This window comes from Condylura cristata, unplaced genomic scaffold (genome assembly GCF_000260355.1).
Source record: "Condylura cristata isolate star-nosed mole 26May11 unplaced genomic scaffold, ConCri1.0 scaffold00010, whole genome shotgun sequence".
Classification (NCBI taxonomy): domain Eukaryota; kingdom Metazoa; phylum Chordata; class Mammalia; order Eulipotyphla; family Talpidae; genus Condylura; species Condylura cristata.
The window spans coordinates 50374817-50397385 of NW_004567111.1; the positions used below are offsets into that span (position 1 = coordinate 50374817).

The 22569-nt window shown below is 41.7% G+C and overlaps 1 protein-coding gene across 1 annotated transcript in view; it reads right to left on the reverse strand.

Annotated features, from left to right (window-relative positions):
* Positions 1 to 9177: 9177 nt before the first annotated feature.
* Positions 9178 to 22569, reverse strand: part of FOXO1 (forkhead box O1) — an 89307-nt gene continuing 75915 nt past the window's right edge. The window contains exons 3-4 of the mRNA XM_012723171.1: positions 12898 to 14249; positions 9178 to 12438 (exon numbers count right to left, since the gene is read on the reverse strand). Of these exons, the coding sequence (XP_012578625.1) occupies positions 12912 to 14249 (1338 nt within the window). The 3' untranslated portion in view covers positions 9178 to 12438; positions 12898 to 12911. The remainder of the gene's footprint in view (positions 12439 to 12897; positions 14250 to 22569) is intronic.

Below are 22569 nucleotides of genomic sequence, written 5' to 3' on the forward strand. Positions count from 1 at the left end.
AAAGTAAAGCAGCACAATAAAGTAAAGCAGCACAATAAAACAAGGTACGCCTGTGTTCAAGACAAAGTCCAGTGGTATTCAAACAGTTGTTTCAGAGAAGTATCTTCATAGACATTTTTAGCCAATGACAACTTTAGCATTGTGAATCCTCACAACCACAGTCCATGCCATCACTGCACCCCAGAAGACTGGGGTGGGGGAGGGCAGGGAGAGTCCCTGAGAAGCTGTGGCGTGATGGCCCAGGGGCTCCAGAATACCATCCCCACATCTCCTGGTTCCATCACGTCTGTGGGCGAGGTCACCCATGAGCTGAACAGAAGCTGACTAGCTTGGCCTTCTATGACCCCACCGATAACATGTCCCCTGAGGGTGTGACCTGCTGCCTAGAGAAAGCTGCCAAATAGATGACATTGGGAAGCAGCCCCCCTCAAGGGCACCCTGAACTAAATGAGGACCAAATTGTTTCCTATGACTTTACAATGTCACCCACTCCTTCACCTTCAATGCTGGGGCTGATGCTACCATGAATTTGGTCGTGGATCTCATTGTTCATACAGGCTCCAAGGAGAAAAAGCCCCTGGATCATCAGCCCAGCAAGAACACAAGAGGAAGAGAAGAGACCTCAACTGCTGAGGAATCGTCACCCTCTCATCCACTCTGAGAATCTCTGACTTGTCACAGTTCCACCACAGAACCCCTGGAGGAGAGGGGTTTAAGGAGCCTTGCCTTGTCCTGCATCACCAATAAAGAACACTGTACCCAGTCAAAAAGAGAGGGGGGGAGCTAAGATAATCGTTAAAGACATCAAAACCGAACAAACTGAAATGTTTAAATGCTATTTGGAGTCTGATTTGAAAAAACTATAAGGAAAATGAAATAAGTCAGAAAATGTGAGTGCTGTGATCAAAAATATAATGATATTAACAAATTCTTTATGTGTGATAATAGTATTGTGGTTATGTTGTTTTAGTTCTTAACCTAGTATATAAACAACAAAGTGATAAAACATACAATAATAGAGGAATAGGCAGAGATTTCTTGGTGAAGACACAGAAAACGCTAACCATAAAAAGAAAAAGTTAATAAACCAGATTTCATAAAAACTCCAAAGTACTATTCATCAAAGATAATGTTGAGAAAATTGGTACACAATCAGAAGAAAATACATGCAACAGCTGTATCTGGATGGGGGGTATGGATAGACATGTATGCTTCTACATATGTACATACATACATATAACACCAATAGCTTGTATCCAGAAAATATAAATAAACAATAATAAAAAGGCAAATGAGGGGCCTCCCTGGTGGCACAGGGGTTAAAGACAGTACTATCCAGCTATCTGCAACCTCTGCAGCACAATTTCAATTCCCCGGCCAGAGCACTGACCCACATGGTGCAGCAGACCTCTCCTGTCTTGCCCACTGCTCCCCTCAGCAGTGTATTTCACTACATCCCCTGTTCTGCTCCCCACTCTGTCTCTGGTGAATCCTTTCACTCCCGCCCCCAGCACTTCTGGCCTGTACCCTAGTTCTTATATGCATAAATAAGTAAATCTTTGGGGGGAAGAAAGACAACTGATCCAAATCAAAGTAGGAAAATACTTGAATAGACACTTCACAAAAGAAGACTTACAAATATACCCAATAAGCTCATGAATCATACAAAGCTCAATTATCAATAAGCTCATTGTTAATCATCAGGAAGTGCAAACTAAAATCATGAGATACCACTACACATACTAGAATGGGTAAAATTTTAAAAGATAAAAAAATATTGAAGATGAGGATCAGAACTCTACACATTATTGAGAATGTAAAATGGAACATAGACAGTAAGTTCCCATTAGTTGTTTGTTGAATGAATAGGTTAGTGAATGAATCGTAGAAATATTACAGCGTTCCCATAGACTAATGGTGGTTTTCAAGCTTCAGAGTAAAAAGCCACCTAGAATGATTAAAATGTACATTTATTATCTACTTCCTCCCCATCCCAGATCCTGAAACCACACGCCTGGGATGGAGCCTTGGAATTTGCATTCTTTTATTGTTCTTCCCTCAGTAATTCTATTGCCCAGTCAGAAGTTCAGGCTCTGGAAAACACCAGTGCTCACTTGTGGCATTGCCTTGCAGCAGGTTTCCTTGAGTTCTCCAACAAGTCAACTGTCCTGCCCAAGGGACAGCTTGTCCCAGTGTGTGTGGTCCACTGCGAGGGGGCTTGCTCGGCTCCCTTTCATGCAAACAGAGGCTGGGCATTGACCTAGTGCTTCGGACCCTTCAGTGGTAGGTATTATATATACATAGTGTTGCTAAAATCACAAAAACTTTTGAATAAAAATGTTTTCCCTAGTAATTCATCCATTTTTCTTAATTATGGTTTTTCCTCCACAAACCTTAGCACTGTCCTCTGGTTGTGGGGGCAGGGAGAAATCTGCTTATCTCATAAAGAAACACTCCAACCCACTACTTGTGTTGGTGAGTGGTGGCCATGCTACCTCCATAATTTTACTTTGGGGACCTTTATTGTCTTGAATCCACAAGGTGACGGGAGGCCGTCCCAGTGGCCCGGGTTCCAGACTCTCTCCCCTGTTAGAAGCCCACAAGTCTCTTCCCAAGAGGGGACATCAGAGACACAGCAGATTTCATTTCAGGATGCATAGGTCAAAACAGCATCTTGGGATCCGAAGCTGACTCAAACTTCTTTTTGCTGTCAAATACATCAAGAAATTTTAATCCCAGAAGGAATTTTATTGTCTATCATAAAGACTGAATTTTCATCTATTCAACTCTGTCAATTTCTCCCAACATACAGTCTAGCAGAGCAAAAATGGTCAGATTTTGAGCCAACTCTTGGAGCAAAGTAAGGTAACTCAGACTAAAAGTATTGTGTAACAGAATGCCCAGTACTGGAATCATTCCGGGGCCTTTTTTTAGTTACCCAGAAATGACAAAGGAAATTATTTACTCCAGGAAGGTTTGCAAATTGGTGTAGCTGAAGGATCCAAGAATGCATTTTTCTTATGTCTTCTTCCCTGTCCAACTTTTGCCAGTAACCAAGTGACAACAGAATTATTGCTGGCCATCTATTTTTTTAATCATGTGCTTTTCTTACAAAAGACAAGGACAATTGTTTCCAAAAAAAGGCACATGATGGTTACATGAGATTCCATACAGCTGTTGGATGCTTCCAGCAAATATTATCCAGGGTTTTGAAATTATTCATGCTTTTAATGGAATACCAATTATTTAAAGCAGAAAAAAAAAAGAGTTGAATGGGAAATGAAACTGTAACGATAATACCAATTTAAAGTACAACCCATAGGACTCTAGAACTTTTGCAATCTCCTAAGATATATTTGCAATAATAAATATATTCTATCCTGTATATATTTTATGACAACTTCACAAGTATTTGGAAGCCAAATTGCCTGACTTCAGAACATGTCTCCTTTTTAACAAAGTCATTGGTTTGGTTAGGTATGTGAACTGAAATAGGAAAAACTTTTTCTTTAAAACAGAATAATACCTTTCTTTCAAAATAAGATTTGTTTAAAAAATGATCTGAATGGCTTACTTCAAAATGATATTTTTAAAAATCAGAATGTGGAATCCACACATTTTACCCATTTCTTTTGGAAGGGGAGAAGTGGAAATAACCCAGTGATACAGCACTTAGGCAATAATTACAAAATATATAGCACTCAAGGATTCTGCAGGTGAGGTTCTGTGAAAACAAATCAACAAACTGCTTGTTTGCTGCTGTTGTTAACTGAGAAGCTGTGACTGTTCCAGGACCAGACAACCTAGCTGTCTATAAAGACACACACCCCTTCCTGGGGGTATGCATAGCTTTTGGCCTTCAGCTTTGTCAATGGCAATTTGGCAGGGGGCAGCTCAGTGAAAAGCCCTAGTTCTGGCCCCTGATCCAAAGTAAAACTACATGGAATGGGAGGATTTTGCAGCCTGTGGAGATAGCTGGCTGGAAGAAAAGCCAATGATCCCTATCAGGCATTTCATCAGTTGGTCATAGTCCTTTGAACTTTTCTTGGTTGAAGAAGGTAAATAGCAGCTCCAAACTTATCAAAATACCTTGGATTTCTTAGTCTGCTTTGAATTTCTTAGAATGTTGGCAGACACAGAGTGGTTCACCAAGGAGGAACGCCTTAAGCTAAGTTCAGTGGTCAACTGCCCAGGGCGGGTTACAGGGAGCTTGGTGATGACACCAGTCAGTCTGCCTTGGCTCTGAATCTTGTGGTAGGATGCTCTAAGAGGACTCGGAAGATCTACCATGGGCTACTATTTATGTGGTGCTAAACACAGCCGCGTGTCTGGACAAGGAGTCCTGAAACTCATCTAGCTCACATGGGCAAGTAACTACAAGGGACTGAAGTGGGCTTGGAGGGTGGTGAAGGGCTCTGAGCTGTATTGTGGTTGACAAAGAAAAGAGAGAAGCATTTCAAAAAGACATATCTTCCAGCATGTGAAGGCTGGAAGCACAAAGGGAAACAAATGTGAGATGTGACGAATGCTTGGAGATTGAGAATACAGTGGAGGGTCTGGAAGGAATCTGTGCTATGAAATGTCCAGCTAACACTCTTTTGGAAGAGGCCTCCAGCCTCTCATCTGCTGGGGTTTCTGTTCATGGTGAGGTGAGGGCTCTTGGAAGTAATTAACTGAAAAGAAGTCATTTGCTGGTAAGGTGAACATGTAACTAAGCACCTGGTCCTGAATATTCAGCATGATGAAAGCAGCTGAAATTGTGTTGGGCACAGTTTGCCCAAACCTGTCTCAGACAAACCAGCATATTTGGTCACCTTTTTTTTTTTAGCTTTTTCTAGGTGTTAGGCACTGTGATAGACAAATCCCTTTACTCCCCATTTCTCTGTGAGTGTATATTCCCACCTGACAAACCAATGATGAGTCTCAAAAGCAGAACTGGTTTCCTTCTGTATTCCAACTCCAGGATCTTCTTCAACCCTCAGATGTGTGAATTAAACATCTGTTGGCATCCAGCTGGATACTTTAGGGTATCCAGCTACTTCAGGATGACCTTTCCTCATCACTGGACCTATACCTGTACTTGCCTCCTGATCTCTCCCTTCACTCAAAGTTACGACACTTGAGTTTGAGACCCTCTCTCCACCCCACACCCCTTCTCTGGCTCTAATCTTATTTGTTAATAACAGTGGATGTGAAATCAGTTCTGATGAAAGACTCCAGCCTATATTGCAACTCCAGCATCAGCCCCAATTTTACATGATGGTCTAAAAACAGCACATGGATTTGGCTACCTCCAACCTATCTAATTTGTTTGCCCCATGCGATCCCGACTCTGGAGATATTCTGACCCCTTCTTCACTGCCTTAGTCACCCTAGCATGACCACACCCTCTACCTCATAATTTCCTGTTCTTTCTTTCCCTTATTTCCACCTTACCTGTTCTTCTGTGCCACTCAAACTCCCAGCCCTGTGAGGCCTCCTTCCACCCAGTCAGTGGTGTACAGGTATTTAACAGCCTGCTTTGCAGGGAAATAACAGATGTCTGGGTATCTGTCCATTCATGCAAACTTACTGATACAAAGGATGACTAGCACGTAAGTTACAAGTAGAATACTCAATACTCTACTGTAAACTCTTATCAGGTCAATTGATTTTTACAAAATGCTTTCATTGATTTTTACTGAATTATTATGTGTCGTCAGTATAAAAGGGAAATTCAGCCAGGATTTGAATAATTGGCAGCCCAACCTACTAGCTCTCTTCTCAGTTAGCTTATGTTGACAATATATCCAACACGATTTACTGTAAAACTATTTCTCACCCTCATTCAAATTTTACTCATTAAACTGAAACCTTGTTCTGCTTCAGCCAACCAGTATTCCTGCCATGTAGATTATCTGCATTGACTGGCAAATACAACTTATGTGAATGAAATGTAGTTCATTCTGATATGAATTGAGTATTTACTACCTTTAATATCTTATTTAATTATAATCTCATTTGTTAATAACAGTGGATGTGAAATCAGTTCTGATGAAAGACTCCAGCCTATATTGCAACTCCAGCATCAGCCCCAATTTTACATGATGGTCTAAAAACAGCACATGGATTTGGCTCCCTTCAACCTATCTAATAAACATGACTAGAGCAAGATCAAACAACCTAAAATTAAATAACCAAATTTCCTTGGTCCAGGGAGAACTTCAAGAGAAATACATACTGCAGTCAGTCTGTACTGTGCACACAATGGGTTTACAACTTAGACTAAGTACTGCTAGAGATACCGAGAGGTCGGAGTCTGACAGGCTGTGTATGCACTTACCTTAGGAGGACTGCAGAAAAGCATCAGAACACAGGCAAGAAGCTGCCCTACTCTCTTGCAGGGAAATGCTGACAATCCAAAAGCCCCACTAAGAAAATAAATCCCCAAGGCCTACTATTACCTACACTGACACCGATTCGTATGTAGTCTCTCTCCCTGACACAGGAAGCCACAGCAGACATTATCTCATCCTCTAATCCTCACATCAGACCTGTGAGGCAGGTAGCAGAAAGTATCCTCAGCGAACTTTATCTGCAAGGAAATCACTGCCTAAGCATCGGAGAGGCTTACTGCTTGGCCAACTCCAAGTTTCCCTGCCATCAACAAAGCAGCGGCATCTCTGGCTTATAATGGAACCATGCACTCAAGTGTAAAATGTACTTCCTTTCGACCACATTCATCAGAAAAACCTAGCATAAAGTGAGTTCTATTCTAAGCAGCTGTCTTTCTGAGGCAGTTTTGGTGGTGCGATAGTCCCAAGATTATACAGACACTCCAGCAGAACAAGAACACGCTACTATCTGCACGGGAACTCTGCAAGTTGTATATAGGAGACTGGAACTTAGCAAAATAATACGCTCTAAAGAATTAACAGCACTTACAAAGTTGCCTCTTCTCCCAGAAAAATGAAGTATCTACTATCCACCAATGGCGTACAAAGCAGGTCAATCTTTCCCTTTTGGAAGATGCAAACATAATAAAGATCCTAATGCCAAGGAATTTCATCTAATCTTCGAGTTTATTTACCCCCACATGGGGAGAGTGAAGTGTCCTACCACTAGTCACACTAAGAAAAGTTGGCCCTTATCCTTATTTTCTTCCCGTAACAGGCGAGTGCCCTCCAGTGTGGGGCTTCCTCCTCTTCTTGCCAAAACCAGGAGTCCACACTGAAAAACTCAGAACCACCCGCAAAACCCAAAGTTCTTTTTTAGAACACTGGTGGGTGTTCATGCCACTCTGGAGCTTCCTCCTGAGGCAGGACACACAGACCTACAGCTCCCATGCATCGGCCTCCGTTTCATGGCCCAGTGTACTTCTCATAAGCACCCAGGACTACCCATCTTCTTCCTCCTTTCAAGCCTTTTCCATGCCATGGAAAGCTTTGCTCATTTTTCAGTTTCTTAAACTGGAGAACACCCTTTTTAAGATGTTTAAGTGCTTGTAAGTTACCACAAGTCTAACTTTTTTATACTGACAGTATATCAGAATGAGGACACCTACCATGAATAGAAGGTTCATTGTGAAGGTTACTGCCCAGCCCAGAGGCAGGTAAATGGGCCTGTAATGAGCACTCACAGATGAGACAAGGCTCAATGTATAGGTGACAGCTTCAGAGACTGCCACTTAGTGTGGCATCTCTTGAAATGGCACTCCACCTACCTAGCCACCTCAACCAATTTAAAAAAAAAATTCTAAGATGTATTTATTTATGCATACAGAACTGGGGTACAGGGGCGGTGAGAGGATTCACCAGAGATAGAGTGGGGAGCAGAAAAGGCAGACCAATTAAGTACACTGCTGAGGGGAGCAGCAGGTGGGTCAGGAGAGGTCTGCCGCACCATGTAATCACCTCCAGGGTAGGGTTTGAACTCATGATGAAGTGGCTTCAGCGACCCAGTGCTGTGGTTTTAACCTGCTGTGCCACCAGGGAGGCCCCACACTAGTTTAAATTTAACCAGCACACCATGGTTATAGATCAGCTCAAACATGGAGAAACAATAGCCAAGGCGACGTCCTTCAGAATGGTCGGTTCACAGGTCAAGAAACATATCCTGGGTACACATTCCGATTCTACTGTCATTTCTCACATTTCTCACAGCAGGGGCCCCGACACTGTCCAAGGAAGGAAGCCCCTCCCTCTACACTAAGCACTGAGCTCCGCCCACTGGACCTATCAGGAACTTTCCTGCTGTGTTGCTTCCTCTTATCAAGTAATGCAAAACTTAAGAGCTGGTTTTAAAAAGTGACACTAGAGTGCTGTGTATGTGTACAGAGGGTTTAGGAAAGGAGCCTGATGGCTTAAGTTCTGGGAGTACAATCAAACTGGTTTGCTGCATTTACCCTAGATGAGCAGTTTTAGAGATCTATGCATGAGCCACAAGGCCTGGGAATAGATGCTTTTACGGTTCTATACTCTGCACTTCTACCATGTCTTCTCAAGAAAGGATTACATTTCTGTAAAGGGAAATAAAAACCACCCTGAAATACAGACTGACCTTCTGGTGTATGAACAGATATTTCTTTGTTGCTACTCCAGCACACAAGGTACAAGGGTTAGATGCAAGAAGACTGGGAATGACCTGATTTTAAAATGTATTTTAACCACATGAAACTAATTTTAGCTCATTCCTTGGGCAGTTTCTGGAAGAAAAAAAAAAAAAAAACATATAAACCTCCAAACTGCATGTAAGGAGGATCCAATTCTCCGCCTTCAGCAGGTGTGACGCAGTGTCAGGCAAATGCTCCCTCCAGCCCACCCTGTGCCTATTCAGAGACCTCCTAGCAAGGCCCTCACTTACTGTTCATGTTGTTTAGCATAGGTCTGTTCTGTCAGAGGACTTAGCAAGCTTAAAGTAATCACTACACCGGATGTAGGCTCAGACATTCCAAAGATGAAGTCCTCCGGGGTTGTCTGTTATCAGGGATTTCACTAGGTCTCCAACTCTTTTGGGCTATGGTTTGGTCCCAGATGAACTGTTTCCTTCCTCCCGCCCTCCAAAGGAAATTCCAGATTTGATAAACCATGGCACTGTGGCTGACAAGGTTTAACCCAAGTGATAGCTGAACTTTTTAAAATCCAAAGAGCTTATTTTGCACAATTAGGAAAGAAAGACACCAAAGCACTGAACTTAATTTATGTACATTTATGGCTTTATACAGTAAAAGCAAAGATTGTTCTTGTGTCTGTAAGTACATCAGCATCATCAGGCACTTCTCAGAGAGGATCGGAACAGGAACATGGAATCTGCACTGTTACTAAACTTGAGTAGCAAAATGCTTGGCGGGCGTGACTATGTCCTAACCAGGCTTCGGTGGCTACCCCGGCCACACTGCCAAGCAGTGCACCACGCTCAAGGAGGAGGCCAAGAGTAATGCCAGGTTTTGTTTGCATAAACCACACTGTATGTTTTACTGAATGATTACTCCCGAACTAAACCCACAAGAGAAACTTCTTGGTTCAAAGTCAGTTATAAATTAAGAACTTGTAAGAATTTCAAGAAAGGGGTGAGGTTGGGAGGGAGGGGAGACTGGTAACATATATCCAACAGTTGAACAAGTCCAAATTGGATAACTGTTTCCATTTTAAGTGTCCTTTCTCCTCTTCTTGGGATGTTCCATTTACTACTGCTCACTGGGACACACCATTTGCTAATTTAGACTTTGTCAGTTGTCAAAGCAGAACTTCCCAAGTAATGCATCTATTACCTAAATATATTCCATACGTTTATATTACGCAAACAATACTTTATATTTAAAATATCTGAATAGCTCTATAATACAATATGCTTTTAATAACAGTACAAACCAGAGGAAATAAATCAAACAAGGCTGCATAGGTGATATCATCTGCACATTTCACAAAGCAATCATGTACAATAACTGATATACTAATTACTCCAGAATGTCAGTATTCGTACAGAAAAAGAATTACAAGAGGTCACATAATGTTTTCAAAATAGACAAGGTGCTTTTCACTGGACTTCACTGTACCCCAGGAGAGCTACCCAGGATTCATGTTTAGAATTTCAACACAAAGAAAAAATTGAAGGGATAAAAATATATATTTACAGACTCAGTAGGAAGAGATGTTTTAAAGTCACTCAAAAAAGTCAGCAAGATTTTAACCATGATTTCAGCTATAGCTGCCTCCCTGGTGAAGGGCTGGGCAGCTTCTGCGTTAGGGTACCCAAGGAGGAGTGGTAGCACTGGATAACAGGAATGAATGTGAGTACTCTGGCACCAACATGTTTTATCACCTGCACAAGAGGCCCTGCTCAGAGAAACTAAGGTTTCTAAAACCAAACATTTTGGAGTAGCCAACAACGAGGACGGTCAGAGAGGTGTCTGTTTAATGAAATTTCAAAATGGTAGAAGTCATGGTGGAAAGTTTACAATAGAACTGGCCTCCTATAGGAAATCTATCAGCTACACTTGCTTTCTTGTTAAATATGTATGAAAATCCAATCGAAGAGATGCAATTCACATGCAAGACAAAGTAAGTGTGGCTTCAGCTAAGTGCACAGAAATCAGAGCCCTCAAGAAGGCAAGTGGAACATTTTTGTGCACCTGTTCCACTTTGGACATTCCAGGTGACTTGAAAATATTAATGCATTAAATGGGAGGCAAAGCCAATTAATTTGGTCTCTCAGTTACTTGTAATTGAGAAATTTTAAATCATAATAATAAAAATTACAGTTTATATTATTAAAGGTTAAAAGAAAGTCTCCAATTTTAATGTATGTAAAGGCTTTTAAAATACATTCAAATATACAACTTACAACTGGTTTATTGGTTTTCAAATTAACTGCCCCAATTTAAAACAACTTCTATTCCATTTGGAGCCGCCTGCACTCATGAACATAGAGCATTCTACAAATCACCGAAGTTCCATTTAAAAAATTCTCCCTTTGACTTACATTTCCACAGCATGCTAAGTACTCTGCGGGGTGGGGGGGGAGGGTGAGAAGGGTGAGTGTTCACATGATCCTGCAGAGTTCTCCACCTGGACTGAAACAAGAGCACAGGAATCTGAGGGGGGGAGACTCTGCTGAACTCACCTCTAAAAATTTAAGTTGGTCAAAAAAATAATAATCAACCCCAGTTTGAGCAATGTTTTAGATGCAGACACCCCACCCCCCATTGCCAGTTCTGATCTACAAACATTACTAGGCCTTCCAGGAGGAACCTGCACCACACACAGCGTACAGCCGTCTATAAGAGGCCTCAACGCTATGCAGTGTGCTTGGTTCACAGAGACAATGGAAGCTGATGGAGTTTCTTTAAAATACATGTAAAAAACCATATTAAATTTTCCTAAACATGAAATGCGAAATGTTTATAGCTACATATCACTCTCCTGCCAAAATAGGGCCAGAAATGTTGAGTATGCAAGTATTAATTACAATGATTTTTAAGATTAGTCAGAAACATCACCAAGTAACATCCCAAAGTGTACAAACCAGTTAAGCACGTATAAAATTAGTACTAATCCAGTTAGAAATACAAAATGAAAATTATGGATGCTGCCTCAAATATCTGGGATTCCACAAATTTACAAGCAGACTATGTAACAAAGTAGACTCTAGTTTTAAGAAAACATTACAGTTCAATATCTATTCCAAAAATGATCTCAAGTCCCAACAATAACATCAAAAATCATTTATCTGGAATTTAGAACCATTTAAATGTTTGTACAAATTTGCAAATAACAAAATAAACAAACAAAAAAATAGAAAAGACCTGTACAAGGCTGGCATTTAATTATTTTTCTTTTCTTCAAGAGTTTGACAAGTCCGTTGATTCAGCAGATTGATAACAGGCTATTGGTTCTCATGTAAATTATGTGGCAATGTGAACAGGTCCAAAACTGTTCAACGGAGGTGCAGTATGGAGAGCTTGATTCTTCGTGATTCATCAGTTCAGTAGAACACAGGTAGTACAAACAAAAGTTTAACTTATCGAGGACATGAGACCATCACAGTATTACAAAAAGAATACAAACTTTCCTTGGACCAAATGGATATTTAAAAAACACACACACACATACACACACACACACACACAAATACAATTCTGTAGCTACTGCTTATATACAAAACTTGAAAGCACACCAGGATCCAAAAGTCTTTTCTGCAATTATATGGTGTAGTGAGTTTGGCACTTCATTGTAATGAAATTTCCAATGGCACAGTCCTTATCTACAGCAGCACATAACCTGCAAACATCGGGCAAACATCCTGTACAGGAAAAGTGTCTTCGCTGCCAAGTCTGACGAAAGGAAAAAAGAAACTTTTTTTTTTTAAATCAAGAAAATGAAAAAGAGGGGTGAAGGACATCTTTGGACTGCTTCTCTCAGTTCCTGCTGTCAGACAATTTGAAGTACTTTTAAGTGTAGCCTAGGAAAAAAGACACACAAAAAATGAAAATATAGCCAAATTAAAACCAATTCAGCTTAACATATTACAGTGACAGGCATACTCAAGGGTATAAAAAAAAAAAAAGCTAGTGCTTCTCAAACAGCTCAAATCATTCAATGGGGAAAAATATACTAAAAAAAAAACCTTTAGTATTTGATTTGTATAAAACATATTCAGCTACTGAAGAACTACTAATAAAGAGATGCAGTCATCCAACTGTCAAAAGTAAATCTTTTAAAGTAGTTCTAAGAAGTTTCCTTATGGTTTAACTCCAAAGGAAAATTTACATGCTGCAAAAGGGCAGAGAATCAATGATACGAGATGACTCTGTTAAGGGACAGCATAACAAGTCCCAGCCATTAAAGACACAGCATATGGCCATGCTCCTCTCCTTTACGCTCTATTCTCAGAAGCGTTTTGATACTGGAGTGAACTTACCTGCTCACTAACCCTTAGCCTGACACCCAGCTGTGTGTTGTCGTCTTGACACTGTGCGGAAAACTTTGGTTGGGCAACACATTGTCAAAGTTAAAATCCAAAGTATCTCCATCCATGAGGTCATTCCGAATGATGGACTCCATGTCACAGTCCAAGCGCTCAATAAACATGCCGTCCAAGTCGCTCGGGAGCTTCTCCTGGTGGAGAATGCCCACCCTGCCGTAGCCGTTGCAGCTGCTCACTGAGGAGTAGCCCCCCAACGCATTCATCTGCATGGGGTGAGGCAGAGGCACTTGTAAAGATGTCTTCACTGGGCCCAAGCGGTTCAGACCCGAGGTGTGGGGCATGGTGTTTACCGCATGGGGCAAGGCACGCCCATTAACCACAGATGTTGGCTGAGCATGTCCAGGGTGAGTGTGGGAGCTGGGAGTCATCATTTTGTTATGAGATGCCTGGCTGCCATAGGATGGCATGACCGAATTAGGGCCCATCAACACATTCTGCCCAAGAACTCGGCTGTTGGGTTGGGCCACCCCAGGATCAACTGGTGTCATAATGTCATTGTGGGGAGGAGAGTCTGAAGTGAGTAACTCTTTCAAAAGCCCCGGTGCACAGTTATACTGAGTCATACCTCCATAGCTCGATTTGTTGTCCTGAAGAGTTTGCATAGGCATTTGGGGCAAAGGGCTCATGCTGGATTGGCCATATGTGTATTTTTGGTAGTTTGGGCTGGGTGAATTCAGACTGGTGTTTGGCGGTGCAAATGAGTAGCATGGCGTCTGCTGCATCATGGTGCCAGGTGAAGACTGGGTCGAAACAGTCAATGACGTTGGTGACGAGAGAAGGTTGAGATTATCCAAAAGGTTTTCCATGTTTTCAGGATTGCTTATCTCAGACAGACTGGGCAGAGTGGAAGTCATCTTTGCAGCAGACGGTGGGTACACCATAGAATGTACATCCCCATCTCCAAGGTCATCCTGTTCTGTCATGATAGGGGAAAGTCTCCCACTAATAGTACTAGCATTTGAGCTAGTTCGAGGGCGAAATGTACTCCAGTTATCAAAATCATCATTGCTGTGAGAGCCAGGGCTTGCAGGCCACTTAGAAAACTGAGATCCAGGGCTGTCCCCGGCACCCTCCTGGCCGGACTGGAGGGATGCTTTTTTCTTGGCAGCTCGGCCTCGGCTCTTAGCAAACTTACTGTTGTTGTCCATCGAGGCAGCTCTTCTCCTGGGGGATTTCCCACTCTTGCCTCCCTCTGGATTGAGCATCCACCAAGAACTTTTCCCAGTTCCTTCATTCTGCACACGAATGAATTTGCTGTGTAGTGACAGATTGTGACGAATTGAATTCTGTAAAGCAAAACATCACGTTAAAAATAAAAATACCTTTCTCTTGGAAAAGTGACTGTTTGACATAGATATTACATGAAAGACATGTAAAACTTTCACAGTTTATGATATAATTTTTGGCCTGAATCGTCATGATGTTCTGAACGCCACTATAAAAGAACTCAAATTGGTACAGGAAAAATAGTATCTTATCTTAAAACACAGTTATCTGCATCTTAATTTAATGAGGGGATACAACTAAATAAGTATCACAAACACAAACACCTTTTATAAGCTGTATTTCACAGGGAAATTACAGAAGCTTGTTTTATAAACCACTTGAATTTTGCTTAGTTACGATGATATGTAAATAGTCCTCTATGACAAAGTGTATCAAAACCCCTTTGCATCTATTATCCCCTAAAACTATTGCCAATTCTCTCCAGGTTGCACATGCACCATTTACACAAAGTGTTCTATTATGGTTCCTACATGATTATGGAAAACAAAGAAATGAGTAGGCTAGTCAAGAACTAAAAGTCTGAAAACTAGTAAGACCTAGATTCATTTACATCCTTAAAGTACAGTAGGAAAATACAGGTGAATGTTTTATTTTTTTAAAGGAAACACTATCACAAAAAAATAAAAATTTAATTGCTTGCCGCCCTGCTCCCCAAAATAGCCAGTGCTATGTACTAACAAACCGAAATGTGGCATAGAGCACAAAGGGTCCTCCAAGACGCCATGGCTCCCTGTACCACACATAACAGCAAGATAGTTAGTGAAGTAAGGTGACTTATTTTGAGCAATTATTTGGCTCGGCTCCTCACTGGTAACATGGTCAAGTGCTTGGGCCCTGTATACCTGTTTCCTGACAGTAAGATATGCTGAGACATAGTAAAATGCTCAGTCTATCTGGCACATGCTAAGCAGTTGCCAGAAGAAGTTATTAGTTTCTGACTCTGCGGGCACAGAACGTCACTATCCGAAGTGCCGTTTCTCTCCTCCTCTTCCCAGGAATGTGGTACATGCTTAAAGACATAGACACAGACACACAGCTCCAAACACTAGGTGAACGGGGCCAGCGACAGTCTTCCTGGCTCCACTAGAAGCAGTGGAGTCAGGCTGCAAACAAATGAACCCCAACTTGATTTTCTTACTGGATACACAAGATTTCCAGCATCCATAATGCCTCAGGGACACATGAGAAACAAAAGTGAATTCCTTCAAAAGGAGGGGCTTTGCCTTTTTGTCCCCAGCACAAGACAGGCAATGTGGCAGAGTCTCTCTGCCTGCTCGCTACTGCTCACTTCAGTAGCCTCTGTCCTTAGGGCCCTTCCCCAAGTCTACATGTGAGAGTAAGGGGGTTCTTGATTCTAGGGGTCAGGGCTGTGTACCTGTCTCCGGACTTCCCCAGCCACCTCTGCCAATTAGATGCAAGGCTCAGCTAGCTGCCTGAGACCCTCGGCCCCTGTGGCCCTCTCTCTCCCTGACCACAAAAAAGGTCTAGCTAGATTTGCAGTCATCCACGAATACAGATGCCTGGATGTCAATCATTTGCACCAGAACAAAGCCTTTGCATGCAGGACAACGCTGGGTCTCTAACACAAACCATGCGTTCAGCTGATTAAAGGAGGTAGAAAACAAAACCCTCACTTTTTATAAGGAGATGCAAAAGTCAGTGAGGAGAGACTGTCAGGGCTAAGAAATCCACGTTTCAAAACATCCTCTGACCCTCTCTCTGCACTATATTCCACCCAAGGATTGCGACACAGCAGCTATGTAACAGGCCCCTGGGCCAGGGCAGGCAACGACTGCTGCTCAAACAGGGCCCTGAACACGACTCCAGGCGGTATGCCAGGCAGGTATGTAAGTGGATGACAGTGGCAGTTTCCTTTGTTCCCCAAACTTCCCTCTTCCTTCCCACCTAAGAAACTATCCCCAACTTAAGACAAGTGTTCAGGATGATTTTCAGTCCACACAAGAATCTCTAAAGGAAGCCAAGCACTGCATTTCCCTAATGTCTTATTTTACTACCAAAAGACTCCCAAGCCCTATGCATAGCACACACCTTTGAATGGGATCAGGGCAGCAACCTCATCTGCTGGGCCCACCAGTACTGGAAAACCAAGCTCTAAAGTCCTCTGTCAAGAAGCAGCCTGACCCGGGTCACACTGGAATGGAGCCAAGTACTCTGACCCTGCGACCTTCTCTATACACTGAAAGGTGGAGCATTTGCAAAATAGTCCATCTTGACAATCTTGTTCTTTGAACACAATAGACATAGATAAGCTACCATGAAATCTCTGAAGGAAAGGAAGCTTGACTCCTGTCTCTGTCACATTTACTTAAGGATGAAGGGGGGAGATCTTCCTAGATAGTGGCTTCCCCACAGTCTATACCGCCTGGGGAGGGGGGTAGAGAAACTCTACAACTTAGATAATGTACCAGATCATCTGCACAACTGGGGAACATTTTTAATAAGACTCCAAAATACAAGACCACCTTTTAAAAGTTCAGGAAGTATTCACAAACTCAGGTGGGACAGACAGTAATTCTCCACTTGGACTTAAAAAAAAAAATCCACAGCACTCCCTTACTTACTTATCAAAACATTATGCTACATATTTTTCTTAGAGGACATTTCAGGTCGCTGTTTGAGTAACGGAGCTGTCTTCTCACTTTGCCAACAATTAAAAAAAAATTTTCCGAACAGGAAAAGGTTTGCTGTGCAGGGCTTGTTACATAAATTCCTGTTTTTCACATAGCCAGCAGGACATTAAAGAAGCTATGATTTCCAACTGGGGGTAGGGAGGGAGGTAGGGTGTTGATAGGTAAATCTTGTGTTTAAAAAAAAAAAAAAAAAAGTATGTGTTGCTATTAATGATGTTATGTCTACAAATCTCTGCCGGACACAGCGAAGGCCAGAGGAAGAGAGTAGTTCACTCATGGAGCTGTGTAGCAGAGCCACGTGTAACTGTTGGTGCAGTTACTGAGATATTGAGTTCTTGGACTATGGACGAATATTACTTGAGCTAAGAGGCAGGTGTGGGATGGAGGACTCGTGCACTGTCAACCACTTAGTAAAATCCTGATTCTATGTGAGGACACTCAAGGAAAAGACCAGTCAGCAAGTTCTCCCCCGCCCCCACAACGGGTGAGCATCTCAGCAGCCAGGGGTTTCTGCTACTGCTGAACTGGCTTTCCTCTTGGACCTGCTCTCCAGACTGCCCCTGCCACCTGCATGCCTGGCCACCCCAAGCAGTGCAACATGTTGTTCTTGGGGAGCCTGACCCACCAAACTGTGGGAGAAAGAAGTGTTCTGGCCAAATAGGTACTTCAAAACTGCTCATCTGGCTATTTTTAACACCTAGGAGTCTACAGATTAGATTCCATGCTCCTTAAAGGGCAAGGGGCTAGAGTTTGATTTTATTCCCAATCTCAAAAGAGCTAACAGATGCTCTTAGATAGTCAATGAGTGTTTGATAACTCACATTCCTAAAGCATCACAGGGAAGGAACTTGGAATGTTTTCTACATCTTTTACCCATCCACGTGGGTACCATTTCTCCATCCATTCATAAACTCATGCCAAGTAACATTTAGTGGGACCTATTCTGTGCTAGTTGTAGTAAAAGAGCACAGAAGAAATTAGGCACAAGAGTTTGTATTCTAGGTGTTTTATGATCTATCTGGGGAGAGAACAGGCCACATAAACAGTCACTAAGCACACAAAAAATTGTGTACAAAGGACTATCCAGGGATACTATGTCCCACCAAAGGTACTCACTTAACTCTCCCAAGTCTTATCTCAATTAAAGTGTCCCTTTCCTTCCAGAGGAATTCACTAATTAACCCCATTCCGCCCTGTAAGCTCTCTGAGGACCTTGCTTTACCACAATTATGATTCTGCCATGTCTGGTCCTTTGGGGCATATCCAGCTCCCCACTACCCTGAAGCTGTGTCAGAGTTCATGGACATGATTTGTCTTCATGGACACTATCCTCACAGTTCCACCACCACGCAGGCACCCAAGTAGTTCCTAAATAGATTAATAGGTCCCACATGTACAGATCTATTCTGAGGTTAAATAATATATGTAAAGTATGTGCCTCAATTACTATTAGCTGATGTTATTGTTACCCTTGGGATAATGGTACCTACAAAATAACAAACAGGTCTGTGCTCCAGAAATTTATCCATCTTATAAATATTAGTCTCGTTTCTTTATAAGCATATTTTGTACTGTTCCCAGCTAATGTGATCCTTTGACCTGGTCAGATATTTAACCTGGTTAAATACACCAGTTTTGGGGTAAAACTGTTTATCTCTGCACTAGACCGTGTCTCCAATGCTGTAAAAGGAGTTAAACTAAGGAATTCGGGTACAAAAGCTGATCAATTAATACTGATCAGAATCCTTTAGTCTTCTCAAGGTGCTGCTGTGGCACCATGTACACAGGCACCACACAGCAGTGGGCTGGTCTCTCGGTGCTGTGACACAGCCAGTGTGTGACGGGGAAGCAGCCACAGATATTAAAGCAGGCTTTTCCCACAGGCCACAGTCTGCATGATTTTGACTGAGTCCTGCTGGTCCACTGCCATCGGGATTGGAAGAAGCAAGGCTCTAAGGCCAGTCTGCAGAGAAGCCCCTGAGGACACAGAACAGGAACTACCTGCCTAACATACCACTAACATTACTGTCTAAAGTAATAATCAGACAGCCGCTGACATGTAAGAAGCTTCTTTATGCCTTTCATTTTGAAACAGATGTACTTTCCAACGTGTCACATATACAGATTAGTACAGTTTATTATTTGTATAGTATGAATAAGCAAATTTTACACCAAAAAGGGTATGTTGTATTTTTTTTAAATGTTAAGAAGTCACTAGTTTACTAGAAGTCCCACCAAAGACCAAGGGAGCAGAACTAGCTCAGGAGTCAAGTCTTTCCCCACTCCACCCCACCCCCACTTTCTGCTCCAGACCTCAGTTTATAGCTCTCTTCCTCTCTTTCTCTTTACTTTGGGCTTCCCTGGACCCTTGCCCTCCTGCTTCAAGTCTCTCAGCAACGCTGCCAGCTTGGCTCCATCCAGTCTTCCATCTGTGAGCCTGGACACCACCTCTTCAGGAGTCAGACTATCTCAGCTATATTCCACTTTCCTTTCTGCTCGGCAGTCGAATACTACTCTGGTCTTTGTGTTAGCTCCAAAAGTAAAACAAAATAGCAACTTCAGCTGAATAAATCCTGCTCATGAAACCCTAATTAATCCTTTCTTTAAATTTTCCTCTAGTTTACAAACTACTTTCAATATATCACATCTCATTTCATCCTTAGAAGAATACCCATAAGGCAGGTATTCCTGACCCTGTTTTAGAACTGGGAAAACCAAGGTAACACCTGGTTTGTCTTCACCTGTCTTCTTAAGAATACTCAAAGGAACATACTGAGGTTACATATGTGCATCGTGAGGAGGCACAAATAATTCTGTTTATAAATACCAGGTTACAAAACTCATTTTCTGCCTTAATGACTAATAAATTTACATAACAGATTTTGCTTTTATTTTAATAGGTTACTCTTTGTGGCAGGAAACCATAGCAGTTGAAGTGTGAATTTCAGCTGTGAGCATGACCTGGAGGAAAGCTTGTGGAAATGTCCCCAGAGGCCCCCCTCACCCCCAGCCTAGAACTGTCCCTAGAATATGAGCAGGTGGGTGTGGACAACAGTGACCAAGTCAAGTAAAAGAACTTCAAACTAAGACACTGGAACACATGACTAAATGAAGTTGTTGTTCTAGAAATTCTAGAAATTCTTTCAAAATGCTAGACAAACTAGATTTTTCCAAAAGCATTTTATCTTATTCCTTGAACTTTGTAAATGCGTGTTTGTAGCCTCTCAGCAGGGGCTTTATTCCTTCCTCCTGCTTCCTTTTTTACACCATCTCTTCCTGCAGCAGTCTACAAATGAAAACAAACTGAGGAGAAAGCAAGACTAATCTCTATTCAACACGGTTTCCATTAGAACTGCTAATAGAACTGTTTAAAATAATTCATTTTGCTTGCAAACAGAAGGAAAATGTGAACTCTTGCCATCACTCTCACAGTGATGTAAATGGACAAAAACCATCAAGACAGTACATACACTGAATTTTTAAGAAATGTTGTAATAGAAGACCTGCTGTGAAGAGCTCACCAACATATTCAGAACGTATGTCCTTGCATCCAGCTCTTCTTCTCCAAGGCTAGCTTCATTTCCCACAGACCTGTCCTCCTTGCCCGAGCATCAATGATCAGTCCCAAAGGCCACTCTCATCCTCTAGTTTGCACTGAGGACTCAGGCTTCTCCAGTAGCCCAGGGCAGTGAGCAGAGGGCTCACACTCCCATAAAACCTAAGTGCTGGAAGGCTCTGCGAGTCATCTGGCCTAACTTTCATTTTATGTTAGGGAAAACAGAATTCAGTAAGATTCAAATACAGGTGGAGAGCTTATGGGTATGTTCAGTTACAAAATGTACAATCACATGGGCTTTGGGCTGGGGAAAAAAAAAATGTAAAACCAGTATCAAGACCATACAGCGTCCCTCCCCCAGCCAAATCAATTCTTAGCTATAGTCTTGAATCATTGTAGAGACACATTAAGTTCTGAACAGTTTTATCTTTGACTCAAATCATTCCCAAAGAAGGAAAATGAAAATATGTGCACATTAAAGCCGTTTCTTCTTAAAAAAAAAAAAGTGGGAGATCATGTGTTCATGTAAAACAGAACCAAAGAGACCATGTTAGAACTCATATGCACCATTTAGAAATTTCATGTATTTGACGACACAATGGGAATTGGAACCTCAGATAACTGTGTGAGTGACTCAAGTCTCATCTTAACATCTGTGAAGTAAAAATGAGTATCACATAGTATTGCTGATCTAGATGGCATATTATACATGGAAAGCACTTAATGCATCACCTGACAACAAAGCTGAGGAAGTAAAGGTTGCCTATTTTGTTATAGGAAGTAAAGGGATATATAAACAGGAATTGTTAAGCCATCAAGAGTGGTTACAACTTGATTAAAAACCATTTATCACAAACTTCCTGTTTAATAGGCAGCCAGCCTTCTGTGGGCTTGTTTCCATGCACTCAAATTAAAACGCAAGCCTTTGTTATTTTCTCTTCTTAAAAAAATATTAAATATAAAAATTTGAATGTTGAATTGGCACACCGTGTCCACATTTTTGGTGTCCTTTATGTCATGTATGTCTATGAGGTTGTTTGATGGACCAGCTGACAGGCTATAGACTATATTCAGGATGGCAATTATATAAGAATGATGCTCTTTCTCCTCTCTTCTCAAACACAAATCACCAACCATGGTTTTCTTTATGGAGAGCAAACCCTAAAAGAGTCCCCAAGTGGTGGGGGATTTCAAGAATATCTGTAGGGCATGTCTGGTTAAGAGGTGAGTTACAACTCACTGGGCCCCTGGTCTTAGGAAGCAATGGAGAGAACAAGACAATGCTCCAAGGGATCCGGGGTCTTTATTAGGTTCTCATAATAATCAAAAACCTGTGTATATCAGAGCAACATTTTGGGCAATTTACCTCATATATTTAGTATTCCAGGAAAAATCTCCAGGGGTAGAACTGACACTTTTACTTGATGACATTAAACTACACCGAACTTTTGCTCCTCTGAAGGTCATAATTAAAAAGCAGCACAGGGCTTCCCTTGACTGTGTCCCACAGGGAAAGCCCTATATTTAAAAAAAAAAGGCAACTGTTTTAGGAATGGTAGGGCAAAGCCCTTAATTTTCAGATTGGGAAAATGGCAATCTTTTCGATGACACTGAATACCATGTACTTTACACACTATCAGAAATAAAAAAGTCCCAGTAGAAAAAATGCAAAACTATTCAGGTGAGCTAAAAACCTTAAGTGCAAGCATCTTTCCTTCTGTTCCAGATTATAAGGCATTCACCTTAATTACTTTCCTTCTATAACCTTCATAAAAGTTGCTAATTAGAAAGCGGATCCCATTTCATAAGTTTGGGCCATATAAGGCAACAAGGCAAACTCTAGAGTGTCATCAACCCTGGTTAATAAGGTCCCAGAGGTGGAAATAAAAAGACTAAATTTTCTAAAATTCTATTAGATGTATTGCTTTAAAAAAAAAAGTCAAGTGGAATTTCTCTCCTGAGATTAATTTAGTTTCAGGGCAGCATGCAGGCATCGCTGGGAACCCTTTAACCCATAGCTATCTTCTCCAGGGGAGGGAGAAAAGACCAGCCAGTGTCAAGTCCACAGCACAAAGCGCCACAACTCCCCATCTAGCACATGTGGTAACCTTA